This window comes from Mytilus galloprovincialis, chromosome 2, assembly GCF_965363235.1.
Source record: "Mytilus galloprovincialis chromosome 2, xbMytGall1.hap1.1, whole genome shotgun sequence".
NCBI lineage: Eukaryota > Metazoa > Mollusca > Bivalvia > Mytilida > Mytilidae > Mytilus > Mytilus galloprovincialis.
In genome coordinates, this window is record NC_134839.1 from 113,469,151 (window position 1) to 113,485,536 (window position 16,386).

General features: G+C 31.3%; 1 protein-coding gene across 4 annotated transcripts in view; it reads left to right on the forward strand.

Annotated features, from left to right (window-relative positions):
* Positions 1-1,753: 1,753 nt before the first annotated feature.
* The window catches only part of LOC143065444 (ATP-citrate synthase-like), a 52,810-nt gene continuing 38,177 nt past the window's right edge, over positions 1,754-16,386 (forward strand). For 2 of the 4 annotated variants that reach the window (XM_076239015.1, XM_076239019.1), the window contains exons 1-4: positions 1,943-2,084; positions 8,695-8,850; positions 12,836-12,958; positions 15,355-15,417. In XM_076239015.1, the coding sequence (XP_076095130.1) occupies positions 8,704-8,850; positions 12,836-12,958; positions 15,355-15,417 (333 nt within the window). In that variant the 5' untranslated portion in view covers positions 1,943-2,084; positions 8,695-8,703. Of the gene's footprint in view, positions 1,879-1,942; positions 2,085-6,429; positions 6,525-8,694; positions 8,851-12,835; positions 12,959-15,354; positions 15,418-16,386 lie in introns of those variants that run through there. The other 2 variants (XM_076239017.1, XM_076239018.1) reach the window with 2 other exon arrangements.

The following is a 16,386-nucleotide window of genomic DNA, read 5'->3' on the forward strand; positions in this document are numbered from 1 at the left end:
TCATATACCAATCAGTGATATCAAAGATTTCAAATTATACCTCAGTAATCAGCAATAAAAATTCAATCAACAGTAATTAAAGTAATTATAAAATAAAGTGTAACAATGCAGCCATGAATTTTATTTAATTAATATTCTGTATTTAACTGTTAATAGATATACATAAATTTTAATATATATAAATATATATTTCTTTCATTAATGTAACATATATACATATCATAAATGAAAATAGGGCGAACAAACCCAGGGCGAACGGATTACCAGGGCGAACAAACTCAGTGCGAACGAACCTAGGGCGAACATGTAATCAGGGCGAACGATCCCGATACCCAGCAGTACATCGATTGGTTATGTCGATTGATTGTATTATCCTGGCAGTGCATCGATTGGTTATGTAATTTTTTTGTATTGTCCTTGCAGTGTAACGATTTGTTATGTCGAATGATGGTATTGTTCTAACAGGGTATCTATTGGCTCTGTCGATTGATTGTATTATCCTGGCAGAACATCGATTGGTTATGTTGATTGATTGTATTATCCTGGCAGTGCATCGATTGGTTGTGTTGATTGATTGTATTATCCTGGCAGTGCATCGATTGGTTATGTAAATTTGTTGTAAAGTCCTGGTAGTGCATTGATTGACTTGGTCGATTGGTTGTATTGTCCTGACATTGCATCAATTAACTCTGTCGATTGTTTGTATTGCCCTGGCAGCTCATCCATTGGTTATGTTGATTGGTTGTATTGGCCTGGCAGTGGAACGATTTGTTATGTCAATTGGATGTATTGTTCTGGCAGTACATCGATTGACTCTGTCGATTGGTTGTATTGTTCTAACAGGATATCTATTGGCTCTGTCGATTGGTTGTATTGTCTTGGCAGTGCATCGATTGGTTGTTATGTCCTGGCAGTACATCGATTGGTTATGTTGAATGATTGTATTATCCTGGCAGTTTCATCGATTGGCTCTGTCCATTGGTTGTATTGTCTTGGCAGTGCCTCGATTAGCTCTGTTGATTGGTTTGATTGTTTTGGCAGTGCCTCGATTGGCTATGTCGATTGGTTGTATTATCCTGGCAGTGCATCGATTGGCTTTGTCGATTGGTTGTATTGTTTTGACAGTACATCACTTACACTGTCGATTGGTGGCATTGTCTTGGCTGTGCATCGATAAGCTCTATCGATTAGTTGTTATGTCCTGGCAGGGCATTGATTTACTCTGTCGATTGGTTGTATCGTCCTGGCAATGGGATTGGTTGTATTTTCCTGGCAGTGTATCGATTGGTTGTATTATCCTTTCATTACATCGTGTTTGTACGATTTTTTGTTCTGGCAGTTTTGAATTGCTCTGTCAATTGGTTATATTGTTCTGGTAGTGTACTATTGGCTCTGTCGATTGGTTGTATTGTCCTGGCTCTATCGATTGGTTGTATTGTCCTAGCTCTGTCGATTGGTTTTATTGTCCTGTCAGTGCATTAATTGGCTCTGTCGATTGGTTGTATTATCAGTGACAACAAAAAAAAAAAAAAAAAAAAATGAGTCACTGAGGCTAGGGCTGGACTAGTGCATCGATAAGCTCTGTCAATTGGTTGCATTGTCCTGGCACTACATTGATGGGCTCTGTCGATTGATTTTATCGTCCTGGCAAAGTGATTGGTTGTATTTTCCTGTCAGTGCATCGATTGGTTGTATTGTCCTTGTATCAAGTTTGTTTGTTTAAGGTCGAGTTTGTTTTAGGCCGAGTTGTACAACAGCGTAAGAAAATTACTTCCGCTTTTCTACGAAGGTAATGTCAAATGTGTTAATTTTATTTGACTTGTGTGGGATAATTTTCCTTTGACAGTTGGTACCAGAACGTTTTAAAGTATTTTATAGGTATATAATACATGAAATTGTTATGTTTAGTTTCTAACAGTCAATAAAACCCCTCTAATTTGGACAAATTGCACTTCCGGCGCGTTGTTGGCGACGCACGAATGCCGGGTGGTGTGATATCGTATGATCATACCTGATTTGCAGTTTCATATATCTATATATATTTGGAGTAAGTTTTTCACTTAAAAGATATTCAAGTCGCACAGGTGAGGCATTGTTATTTCAACTTTAATTTTAAATGCAGCATGCATTATTTTTTTTTACTGTAAAATCACAAATACACCTTATCGCTAATCCCGGCTGACCCGACCTTGAACTTTTGACGTCAACAACAATCACTTTTCCATTGTGGCGTCAGATATTTTGTTTTATGACGTCAAAATTTTACGGGAACCTGTGTGATTTCCAGCAATGGCGGACAAATAGCGATAAGGTGTATTAACACAGCAACTTATTAAACTTTAAAGCCACTGTACATAATGTATATATGTTATTGATAACGATTTTTCTTGTCATATTATTTTTAAATTAAGTCCATATGTACATAGCACACAAGTTCCGGGAAGTTTTACACTCCTACCTAGGAGTCTACTCCCGTATTCGGAAGAAGAAGAAGATAAGGTGTATTAAGGTACAAGCACTTGTCTCAAGATTTTATATTACTATCGTCGTGTCATATAAAATTGAGAAAGGAAATGGGGAATGTGTCAGAGTGACAACAACCCGACCATAGAGCAGACAACAGCCGAAGGCCACCAATGGGTCTTCAAGGCAATGTAGCGAGAAACTCCCGCACCCGTAGGTGTACATCCTTCAGCTGTTTTCGTATGTCATATGTTTTCATATGATCAGGCTGATCCACATTTCAAGTCTAAAGTGGAAAGGATATTCTATTTGGAAAGTACTGAAAGTGAGATATCCTTTAAATCATGAACAGCTTACAATCATTGACAATAGAAAAACAAGAAGTATTTGACATAACAAAAAATTGACTAATGAATGAAACGCGGCAAATTTGATTTAAAACTACAATTTAAAACAAATACCTTATATTAGTTTTTTTTCCTGTCGAATTTGTTTTGAATTTTTTGCCTCCATGAATACAGGAAAAATTTATTAATATGTTAAATCTTAAATCCCCCTTTAATTTTTGTGTTTCCATTTCTTCTTTTCTCCTCTGAGTTTCTTTTATACAATTTATAAAATTAATCAACTCATCATGATCATGCTCATAGTTTGGAACAATTTGTTTCAATTTATGATAACTTTGAGTGAATGTCTTCCCCACATGTATCATATCACGCTCCTCCGATTTAAGAATATTTTTTAATTGAGAAAAACTGTTCACTTAGGCAGCAACCATTTGATTTTCTGGGGGGGGGGCTCTATTGATTTTTTTGGAAAAAAAAGTTTGGTTTCAAGTTTTTGGAGAAAAACATAATTTGTTTTGTGATTCTGAGAAAAAAAAATTGTTTGTTTCCCCCTCAGCTGCCACTATGTAATGCTAAAATTGAAAGAAAAAAATTGTTTTGCGACTTGTCGCGAAAAAATTAGATTGTTTTTCGCCCCAGGCGAAAAATAAAGTTTGTCCAGAAAAAAAATCCATAGCCGCCCCCAGAAAATCAAATGGTTGCTGTCTTACCTATATATTTATTTATCATGTTTATAAATATTTATAAAACTTATCATGCTTATGAGTAGTTTTAATCAATTTATTCACTAATTGCGACAAATTTCCTACATATTTCACGTTTCCTTCCTCGATCCCGTGCCATTTTATTGTAAAACCAGATGTGGGTATGCGTAGCCTACGAACGGCAATATGACTATTCGTACCCGGGTACACGCAGACACTGTCTTTTATAAAACTGACCCACATGTATTTGTCATTTTTATTTAATGTCAAAAATATCCATCACTAGAATAGGTGTTGAAAAAATTTCTGAAGGGTTAAAATAAAGTCCAGGTATGTTTTTAGACCGTTAGACACCGGATCTTCAAGACATGTGACTGTCATACTTTTTTTGACCGTTTTAATTACAAACCAGCGAATTAAAATTAACAGGGTTCTTATATCATGTATATAAAATGGTTGTTCAAACTCCATTCATTTAATATTCTATTGGCAATTTTTTTTTTATATATATCCTTTATAACAGTCTTAGCTTTTCACATTTAATCATAAATTTTGAAAATTGCATTTTAAATTCCCCAAAATAATGTCTTTAGTAGAAACCTGGTGTCAAAATGAAAGCATATGGCGCTGTTTTTGGACATATGATTTTCACAAAATAATCGGAAACAGTAAAAAATCGTAGTGAGCCTTGACAAAAAAATTTAAATACCTAAAAACATTCGACAGAACATGCTTTCAAAATTTGAGCTCACAAGTGAATAAAAACTCAACTGTTAAAACCGTAAGCAGTGAAAATTGTTATTAGTACTAAAACACATCACACGAGGATACATGTATATAACACAAGGTACTTCTATTTCTGAAAAAAAGTCACCTGGTCTCGAAATTTGTTTTATTACAATTTGTTGGTTGTCAACTCAACTAAAACTTGTTCTGCTGTGAATCAAAATTGATTTATATACACAATACCTTGTTTCTGGTAATTCTTTCACGGGAAAAGATTGTCCATTTCGCACACCTTTATGACGTCATTTACTATAAGACCTATTGGTGACCTGCTGTTGTCTATTCTATGGTCAAGTTGTTGTCTTTTTGATACATTCCCCATTTCCATTCTCAATTTTATATAAATAATTTATGTTCGTTGAGTATACAATGTATGTTATCTTGATTTTTCGTAAGTATGAGGGAGGGTGACCATCTTATTATATCTTAATTTTCCAAATATTTTGTGCAGTTTAAAATCAAACTTTTTGATCCATTTGCTCAACATGTGTTGGAAGTGATGATGCATACATTTTGGTCATGTAGTGATGGAAGTCACATGACAGATTCAAATAAAAATGGTATCCCGGAACTGCCATATTGACTTGTCTGACACAATGGTGTGTTACTCTCCTACCTTTGATGTCTGAATCGTTCGTAGTGTAACGGGAGTGAAATTTCCACTGGCTTTGCTGTCTTCCCATTGTCTGTCCTAGTTCTGGGATATTAGATAAACTATAAAACCATGTAAATATGAAGAAGATGTTTATTTAAAGACATATACATGGTTGAACATCAAGTCCTGACAAGAATAATTAAATGGCTGGTCTCGTGAGAAAGAGTTAAGCAGGGTTCTCTTTAAGATGTGTATACGTGTCCTGAACGCACGAAAATCTAGCTGGATGCTTCATTTTTTAAACCTGTGTCCCAAAAATATTGTTTTGTCTAAAAGATTTTTTGGGGTAAAAGGGTAGGGGAGGAGAAAAAAATTGGGTGGGAGGGATTTTTCAGAAATTAAAAAGAAAATTTCTCCATTAACAAAAAAAAATGGGGGGCAATACATTTTTTTTTCAGGTTGGGGTCAATATGCAACATAGTGTATTTCACAAAATAAAAAAAGGGGGGATTTATTTTTATTTTTGGGAGGGGGCAATTCGCAACAGCATTGTGTTGCACTAAAGCAAAAATTTTAGTATAAATTCAAATCATATAACCAATTCTAAGTTCTTTGACTACAGTTATTCTGTGTCAGAAACCTATTATGTGTCAAATATTTAATTACAATCCAAATTCAGACCTGTATCAAGCGCGAATATTGTGTCCATTTTTGTCCCAACGGTTCAGGGTTGGACCTCTGCCGTTGTATCAAGCTGTGCAATTTATTAGTACCTAGAATATATTTAGATGTTGACATGAACCTTTTTAAAAGGAGTTGTGTTCAAATAAAGGACATTTCGAATTCTATAGCTTTGTGTTGTGGATTTTAGTCTGCCTTTACACTAAGAATGATCTGTATCCATGTATTTCTGCATTACATGTCAAAATTGGCTTAATAAGTTCTAGAGAATTGGAGGGATTTTGGGAGATTTACCCAAAAAGCTCCATGTGATTTTATTGGAAAAAAGAGCTTTCCTAGCTTTTTAGGATAAATCTGTTGAGTTCACACTTTGATTTTTGTTATTTTTCATTAAGTTCTTGGCTGAATGATCATTGTTTTTATTTTCTTTGTATTTAAACTCAACCAGTAACTTGATAATATGATAAGGTCATTAACCCGAATAATCCAGTCGTTATATTACGATCACTTCGATCACTCCATTCGAGAAAAGTAGTGGATAGAGGGCGCTGAATTATTTGAGTTGTAAGGTCATCTGCAAACAAAAGACTTCCTATATTTAGAATTTAATATTTTCAGGGGTTTGAATCTTAAATGAGTCTTTATTGTCAATTATCATTTGCAAATAATAGCTCAAGGTTATAAAATTGATCCTAATAGTAATAAGTAAATGATTACGGACCCACCCCTAGGATTTGCAGAACCTCATTAATGATCTAGATATTGACCCTTATCAGCTGATTGTCTCCAGCAGCTGTTTATAGATGAATGAGATAGTAGATTGATTTCCTGTATTGATCTCTAATGGATTTGTTAAGTGTGAAGTGACATTTCTGTTTAACTGAACAGTCTAACAGTCTAACTCTTAAGTAGATTTTTGTTAGGATTTCCACCAACATTTACAGACAGGTATGGAATGATCTATAGCTCTAATAAGTTTTTAAATAGATTTAAAGGATGCATTTATTAGAAACATTCTTTTCTTAGTAATTCTTTGTTATTTAGATGTATTCTGATTCTTTTGTTATAGATATCCTGGATTGTATAATCATATGTACATATGATAAAAAAGATAGATAAGATGAAATAAAGACTTTTTAGTAATATGCAAAAGTCACAGTTATTCATTTTTATGCCCCATTTATGTTTTCTGGTCTGTGTGTCCATCTGTTTAGTTTGTTTGTCCGTCTGTTTGTCCGTCTGTCTGTTCCGCTTCAGGTTAAAGTTTTTGGTCGAGGTAATTTTTGATGAAGTTGAAGTCCAATCAACTTGAAACTTAGCAAACATGTTCCCTATATGATATGATCTTTCTAATTTTAATGCCAAATTAGAGATTTTATCCCATTTTCACGGTCCACTTCCTTTTTTGTCCTGAATCGTTTTTCAGAGACATATATATATATGCCACAAGAATTGAAGTAACTTTTGTACCCTTGGGATTTCTTTTATTAATGAAGTCACTAAAAGTTTGTTTAAATACAAAAGTTTTATTGCTTATTTGTTTCCATTGCCAAATAGATATAGTTATCAGTACTGGACAGTAGTTTAAACTTTTGGATAAAGAAGAAGAATTATTTTCAAAAATATATCAATAATTATGCATGGGTGATTTTATAGTAATTTACATCAAACTATTTGAATAGGCAAGGACATGTATCATGTATATTAGTTATATTATTATGTCCTTGGAAAAGGAAAGATTAAAGTAAAGTTAGATTTCTTTATCATTTGACAATTTGATCAAACCAAGGTTATATTCCTGAACAATATAAAGAGATTGATGCATTAATTATCATACTTATTTGACAAGGTTAAATAACAATAAAAATGTAAGTGTCCCTGACCAGCTGAATACCTGATTTATACCTGATTTATAGATGTTCAACGTTTACATGTACTTTCTATGATAACTATTACAGATAGGTATAGCCTATAGGTAAGACAATCTCAGGTGTTTTATCCATACAACAGAAAATATCAGTCGTACAGGAAAAGTTTAAGGTCTGTAATTTGTTCAATACAGTTTTAAGGGAAGATTTCACATCTTTTTATATTCAGTATTTTGTTTCTAAAAGTTTGAATTTGAAACTTAAAAAATTACATTTTAACAAAAGTCTTCAATCATGTTTATCATGTTTATAAGTTAGTTTCTTCAATATATCTGACTTATAACATGATACTGTGATATAGGTTGGTGTAAAATATTAATCTGTGTTAGGACTGATTGTATTTTGCAATGTACAAATATGAATGTCAGTTACATATTGATTTAGGAATTGATTTATTTCCAGGAAGAAAACTCTCTGTTTGTACCATGTACAGATAACAATGTTTTATTAACATACCAAGTGTTTGTATTGTGCAATGTTTTTTAACCATTCACATTGACCAAAAGTCTAAAGTCTCTTAATGTGTGTTCTAAAAAGAAAATGAAATCATTTTGATATGAGTGAAAAATGTTGACAAATATATGTTGGAGAGCCAATCTAGTTGGTTTTAACAATACTGTTAAAAAGTATTAACATCTCTGTAAAATTATCTTCTTTCGATAATATTGCTTCAGTTATTAAAACAGAAAAAATGTTAAAATTTTAATAAGTTTTTCTGAGAACTTATTATTTATAAATGTATTTTTAAAAGAAATTTTCCTATCCAAGTCATAATGTTTTTAAAGTACATATTCCTGATATTGACTCAATATTCCAAAGTAGTCTATCACTGAAATTAAATGGAAATACATTTCTATCACACTGCAAATTTTCACTGGCAGTGGGCAAAACATTTTCACAAGTTGATTTTATTTAGTCAAATTAGGATGTTAAAAGAATCTTAGGATATAAACAGCCATAATCAATGGTAGAGACTTCAGTGAGTGAATATTTAACCTTTATCTTTTATACTACTTCCAAGAAATAATAAAGTATATAAATATATATATATATATCTCAATTTATTATTTAAAAGTTATACAAATGCATTGTTATAGGATACTTGATACCAGGAACTTTAAAGCATTGAATATGAAATATTTTTTGAATTTGGAGGTGATTTAACTAACAACCCCATTATTATTTTCCAGCAGTAAAGTATGTCTGCCAAAGCTATTAGTGAAGCCAAGGGGAAGGAGTTACTCAACAAATTCCTCAATGGATCTGTAAAGAACAAGTTTGCTGTAGTTAAAGAAGATACTGACTTAGAATCCCTAACATCACAACATTCATGGCTAGAATCAGAGGTTTGTCAAAATGTTTGTTCATATTTAGTTCTAAAATGTTTATAATTTATGTATTAAAAATTTTAGTATAAAAAAATATTTAGTAAAGTTTGTTATTTGTTTTTTTTTTATTTGTTCAGCATTTAAATCTCTTTCTGTACATGTTTCTTCTATATTTTGAAATTTTTATGTTACTACAGATGAACTGTAAAGTTTAAGGTCATACAGAATTTCAATTCATAATAAATTCCTGTTACTCTGGATTGATTTATTTTTGTTGGTTCCAATTTTGTGGATTGAGGGAACATTATATTTTCGTGGATATATGATTTGGCGGTTTTACAAAAGTCTTCACTAAAGCATATAGAAGATTTGTATTTTGTTGAACATTTGAATTTCATGGTTCACCCTCACCCATGAAATTCATGAAAATTGGTATCCCACGATTAATAATGAATCTGAAGTATATACTTACGGCCTAGCCAAGATCAGATGTTCATTTCATAATGGGTCTATGTTATAGGCTTGTAAAGACAAGAAGATAAACTTAACACAAGTAATACATCTTTGAACTGAAGAAGAGAATGTAGGGTTTCTTAGTGAATATCAAATATCATGTATAGGTGTTACCGTTTTGAAAAAAAACCACTAAAATACCCGCTGAAAATGGGCAAAATTTCACGTTATGTTGTTTCATTTAAAATTAAGCTGTTTTTATCAATTGATGGTTAATAAGTGAATTTCATTTGAACTACATTATTGGTTCACTGTTATAGACAATTTATTCATCTTTCTTTTACTGCTTGTTGCAACAAAAAATCTTCAGTGGTTACAAAGTTATGATAAAAAGTGGAATACTATGCGTTCGTTATGCAATTTTGTACTTTTGTTTTTAGCTTGCTCAGTGTAGTGATAAAAGAGAAAAATTAATCAAATTTATGCTGTTATGTGTTTTGTTTTCTCTTCTAGTATATACATTATCAAAATCTACCTCATATATCAATATTGCAGTACCCTAGCTGGAGATATATGCCATCAAAGTTGGATATACAAAAAAAGTGAAAAAAATGTCTTGTCCGTAGACATGCATTCCCTAGTAAACTGGAAGTATAACAGCATTAATGTTGCATTGCTAAGTTCCTGTCCTTTTGTAGATATAAAAACACTACTTACATTTTTTTGTACCATCTATAAATAGAGGAAGAATTTGAAAAATATGTCAGAATGTCTTGTCCGTAGACACATGTCTTGTCCGTAGACATGGCTTTTTATCAATATTGCTTGGCTTTATGGGTCTTAATTAGTCCTATGTGTTGTTTAAACTTAAAAATATCTTATTTTTAATTAATTAATGGCAATTTAAGTGTTCTAATTTTTTGTAAAATTAATTTACAGGAGTGGATTTTAAGAAGTGGCAGATTATCAGTCATAAAAAGCATACCTTACTTTACTTCAATATCTTTATTCCAGTTGCTGCTTACCTTAAAAGACTAACTAAATCAAATGAAGCAAAAGTATTTCTCCCTATCTGACTTTATTTTTCGCATTTCAGTATTACCAGTAGATGAGGAAGTGTCTACGGACAAGACACTTGTACATAACAAGTATTAAATTCAATTATTTGTCTGCTTTGGAACTTAAATCTTATTTATAGATGATGAAAGTTATCTATTCAAATTAAAACTCAGTATTTTCAAGATAAATATAGTCACAATTAAGTCTAACAGATTTTTTTTTTAACTGGAATTGTCTTGTCCGTAGACATTACCACAATATATTTGTATCCAATTTCCTTGAGTTCAGCCTAATTTGATAGATAAAATGTATGTCATTTTTTGAAGAGAACACATCCAACTATGTCAAAATTGAGTTTCAATAATAGTTTGATTGTTTAAAACAGTCAGATATATGGATTTCAGTAAAAAGAATGTGTCTTCATTTTGGCTTTATCAATAAATTATTGAGATATGTAAAGAATTATGGGTACATTTTTATATTTTCCAAAATTTAAAAAACACAGCTTAAAATTTATTTGGTAACTTTTATTCTTAACTTTAACAATCATCTTTGAAAGCATTTAATTGAATATCAATAAAATGTCTTGTCCGTAGACATTATCACAAGGTATTTGTTTCCATTTTCTTCAAAGTTAAGCATCATTTGATAGATAAACCTGATAAAATGTATGTTTTTTTTTCAAGAGAACACTTTCAACTATGTCAAAATTAGGTTTTAATAATGCATTTCATTAAATATGAATGCAATGTCTTGTCCGTAGACAAAACATATCAATTGTATTGCTAAGTTTGATTGTTTATTGTAAGAATATGCATCAAGTTATTTTAATGTTCTATACACCAAAAGAAAGGGATTTTTTGGAAGTTTTGTTATTTATAGATTAGTTTAAGTATAGTTTGATCAGATAAGATTAATGATCAAAGACAGCTACTGTTGCTTGAAATAACTGTGAGTTAAACATGTTCTTCTCATTTTTTTTTCAATTAAAATATTTGACATTCAATAATTCTAAACATATTTTGTTGTCTTTGTCATCGACCAAAAATCTAACACTGGTGACCATGTCTTGAAGGCAACCATTAAAGAAAATCATACAGTTTTTAAAAACCATTTATTTAATAAAAATTTAAAATATTTCTTTCAAAATCTGTATGTAATTATATAAATGCTTCCAGTGTTAGCCTAATGATGGCAATTTTTCATAATTTAAACCATTTCTGTACCAAAATATCAAAAGAGTTTTTTCCTGAGGTGACACTCAATTTTGACTTCATGTGAAACACAAAATGAACATCTGATTGTGGCTAGGCCGTAAGTGAGCATAGTAGAATAGGATACATTAGCAGGGACAGTTAGTAACACTTCCAAAAGTAACTGGTTGGTTTTCTATTGCTTTTTTTAACAGTCATTTGAAATGAAAAATAAAGTCGCTATCATCATCATCTCCAATTATACAATTTTGAGTGATGACATACACGTGCCATTTATGTAAGCATAAGAAATCGACCACAGGCCATGTGACTTAATGTAAATTAGGTCTATGATTACCTTTCTGTCACCATTAAATTTTAATTAAAGTAATAAATTGTAGTGACTTGTTTATGTAAATCTGTCATACATATGTTGGTTGTAAGCTTAAATTGCTTTGTTACATAAGTATATACTGTGATGTTATATAAGAGGGCGGAAAATTTAAAGGGGTCGTCAACTTTTGCAAGAATGGTGTGTTGCAATTAGCTAAAACAAAACACATGGACATTCACTTTTCTCAATAATAATGTTACGTCAGAATTGTTATTTCTTTTTAAATATATATTTAGAGACAAGAAAGTTGTCTACTGTTTTCTGTCACCTATAAATGCATAATCTCAATACCATGATTATAATAGTTTGTATTTATTGTCAGTTCGTAAATTATGGAATTATATATATAGTCAAAGAAACATGCTGCAAAAATCTCATGAAATTAACTTTTCCTTTGGAAATCTTATGTATCAAAATATAAAAATTGATTGTTTTTACTTCAATCACCAAAAGCAAACTGAAGTATATATCTAAACAAAAATTATGTCTTTTTATCCTCATATTTCAAATGTGCATTCATACATGCAATATATTTATTTATATATATTTTAATTGACTCTTTGTCAAAAATTCTTGAAGAATAAATATAAGATTTCTTTTGTATTACAATGTATACCCTTAAATAGGTCATTTAAAAAAAGAAGGCCATTTAAAGAACCAAGAAAATACTACCTTTTCTTTAATTGTTTTGTATTTTTGGAACATTGTTGACACATACTAATATCAGATTTTTTGTGAGGGATAAGATTGCTTTTTGATTTATTTGTATTTCTTCCAAATAATTTCCTAGAAAAAAATGCCAACCGGAAAACCGATATTTTGTTTTAGCAATATTGTTTATAGTTTAATTTATTATCATGATAATAATGTCATTTTGTTATAAAGGTAAAAATAACTTTTTCAGAAGCTTGTATGTAAACCAGATCAGTTGATAAAGAGAAGAGGGAAACTTGGTTTGATTAAAGCTGGAGCTGATATTAATGGAATCAAAGAATGGTTGGGCAACAAACTAGGCAAAGAATTTCATGTAAGGCAAAAACATTACACAAATTACATTAGCCTAACATGGCTTTATATAATTAGTTTTAGTTATATTTGTAGTATTTTAACATAGTTTATAAAAATAAAGGCATATAACATTATGAAGTTATAAACTTGGAAGTCAACTCAGTGGTATATTTTTTTTGCTTTGATCTGTAATAACTCATCATAAAATTGAGAATGGAAAAGGGAATACACATACTAGTTGCAGTTATCTTCTTTAGAATACATAGCAAAGAAATGAATTTTGAACGATATATATATCATACCACTTTTATTTGTGCTTCTCTTATTGTCCCGAAGCAAACAGTTGGGGGACAAAGAAATAACTTATGTCTGCCAGTCTTGTAAGCACTTTCAGAAGCAATGTCTCAGACAAGGTGGTAAGTCAGTGCTAGATTTAATATTTTTAAAAGAGTTATGCCCCTTGGAAATAATAATTATACAGTCAATTCAAATTGCATTGTATTTCCTCTCAAGCTTTCATTTCTCTAAGATGTATGTAAAACACTTTGTGAAGATAAAACGTTTTTTGTTAGTTATTGCCCTTGGATTGATTAAACTGTCCACCAGAGTTTATGAATTGTTTTTTGAAAAGGCCTTATGAAATCATACAAGAACTTATCAACAGTCTTTCCCTTATGTAATACTTTTAAAGTGTGGTTACTGTCATGACTAATAAATAGATATTTTTAGGGTTTCTAAGGCATTCCTCAAATATAAAGGAACTGCTTCATAAGTCTTGTTGTAGAACACCACATTAAGTGGGGAGGTCGTGGGTGTGATCCCAACCTGATCAAACCAAAGACTAAAACTTGGCATCTCCTGTCTCTGTTAAGCAACATTGAAAGTATAAACTGGTCAGCTGTGGGTCAGAATAATGTGTCCGGATTAATTGACATGTCTTTCTGTGGTCTGTTTTCTTGAGAACTAGGAAGATTGTGCAGTATGAGGTTTGTTCATTGTTGATGGCAGTACACTGACCTTGAAAATATGACTGCATGATGGGTCTAGCACAAAGCAGAGTTAACATTCATATCACTTTAACATTTTCTTGTCCTAAATCCGTTAGAGATTTGTATAATACAATCTTCAACATTAAAGTGTAAACCATTTATGACCTAGACATGTGGAATGTATGGAGCATATGTTTGCTGTGTCTGAATGTTCAGTTACCACTTTAAGTATTGATTAGTCAGTCTGATTAAAATATTATATAAGAACATCAATTTGTTGAAATAATGATTTAATGACCAACTTGAGGGATGTCAACTTCTTTCCTTGTTTGATTCTCAAACAAATTGACATTGATTCTGTACATAATCAATTCAGTACCTTACGCTGGAACACAAATACAATATATTGAGTATATATCACAGCACCTGCCAAATTTTTCCTTATTTCAAATATAGACTTCCATTTTTTCTAAATGAAACCAATTATTTAAGAGTTGTAAAAGGTTGTGAGCAGTAAAGGAAAAGTAAAGTGTATTGATTAATCCTGTAATGAGTAGGACCTATCAGACATTCTTGTTACAGCTAACTGAAGTAACAAACCTACAAACATTGATCCAGTTAATGAAGCCAAAGATTTCTTACTTTCATCCAAAAATCTATAATTGGTTAAATATAAAATTAAAGACATATTTTACATTTCCGATACAAGCAGTTAGGTTTGTTTCTGATGCCATTGATTTTGTACCATGCTGGTTATAACAGTTAACGAGGATGATTAATTGTTTAGAATCTGTATAATTACTGGTCCAGAAACAAAGATTAAACTTATCCTTCCAGAGTATTGCTTGGCATCTAAGTGGCAATTTTAATGACACTAATTTCTTAAGAAATTAAGTACTTTTGTACATTTGAAGCAACATACCAATAGCATGAATAGATCAATCTAAGTTAAATTACTATACATAATGTAAAATTAACATAGTTGCTATACTCATTTGGTCCCTGATGGAGAGTTCCCTCATTGACAGTCATACCACATCTTCTTTTTATACACACTGTCAAACCATTGAACAATAAGGACTCATGATGAACACCAAGTATACTTGGACATAGTTATGCACATAATACAAATATATTTATCTGAATAGTTTGTTTTTATCCACAGCAAAACACTTTTTCATTTCGATTTTAGTCAGTGTAAACTTTCTTAAAAATTGACCTATTTACTCAATTTTATATGAGATTTTGGGTATGAGCTTGCTAACTAAAAATTCTTAAATTACCATCAGTTATTAGGTTAGGATACTTTAATAAGACTCAACAGCTACAGAGCAAATGGGTTTTTATTTGGTTAGTTTATTTTCATTTTAAAAATTCCATTTATATTTATATTCATTTTGTAATTTTAATTTAATTTTGTTTACAGATAGGAGCTTGCAAAGGAAGACTAAAAAACTTCATCATCGAACCATTTGTACAACATCAACAGGTAAGAATGGCAACAATGTTTCTAGGAAAATTTTTGTTTTTTCAGTAAACATGCTAGTGCAGTCATAACAAATAAAATATCTTCAGCATAATAAGATAATATTTTCAGCTATTCAAATACACAGCAGTGTTTTCTTATTCTATATTACATATTTTATACATGTAGCAAGAAACCAGGTAAAAGACACAGGTGTGACATATATTGCATTTGTACATGTATTAATATTCCAGTAAAGATATTCAAAATAAACTTGCTGAAAAAAATCGACTTTAAACAACCAACAGCACTTTTTAGCAGATTTCGAAACTTATGTTCCTTGTTTGATGTCCCACTTTATGTTTTTCAGTGTGTGCTTCCTTTCGTCCTTCCATTCATTTGTTCATTCCTCTGTCTCACATCAGCATGCTCAGGTTAAATTTTTTGGTCAAGATAGTTTTTGATGAAGTTCAAGTCCAATTAACTTGAAACTTAATACACATTTCCCTATGATATGATCTTTCTAATTTTTACATTTTTCTAATTTTAATGTAAAATTAGAGTTTTTACCCTAATTTCACAATCCATTGAACACAAAAATGGAGCATCCGTGTACTATGGACACATTCCTGTTTTTATGCACAACCTATGATAGTAGAGGTGCATTATGTTTTCTGGTCTGTGTGTCCGTTTGTCTGTTCATTCATGCGTCCATTTTGTTTATCCCTCTGTTCTGCTTCAGGTTAAAATTTTTGGTCAAGGTAGTTTTTGATGAAGTTGAAGTCCAATCAACTTGAAACTTAGTACACATGTTCCCTATGACATGATCTTTCTAATTTTCATGCCAAATTAGAGTTTTATCCAAATTTCACAGTCTACTGAACATGGAAATGATAGTGCGAGTGGGGCATACATGTATTATGGACAGATTCTTGTTTAATGTAGCGTTAACTCTTATTCTTTCTCACATAAATCAGAGGCCCCTTTGAGCAT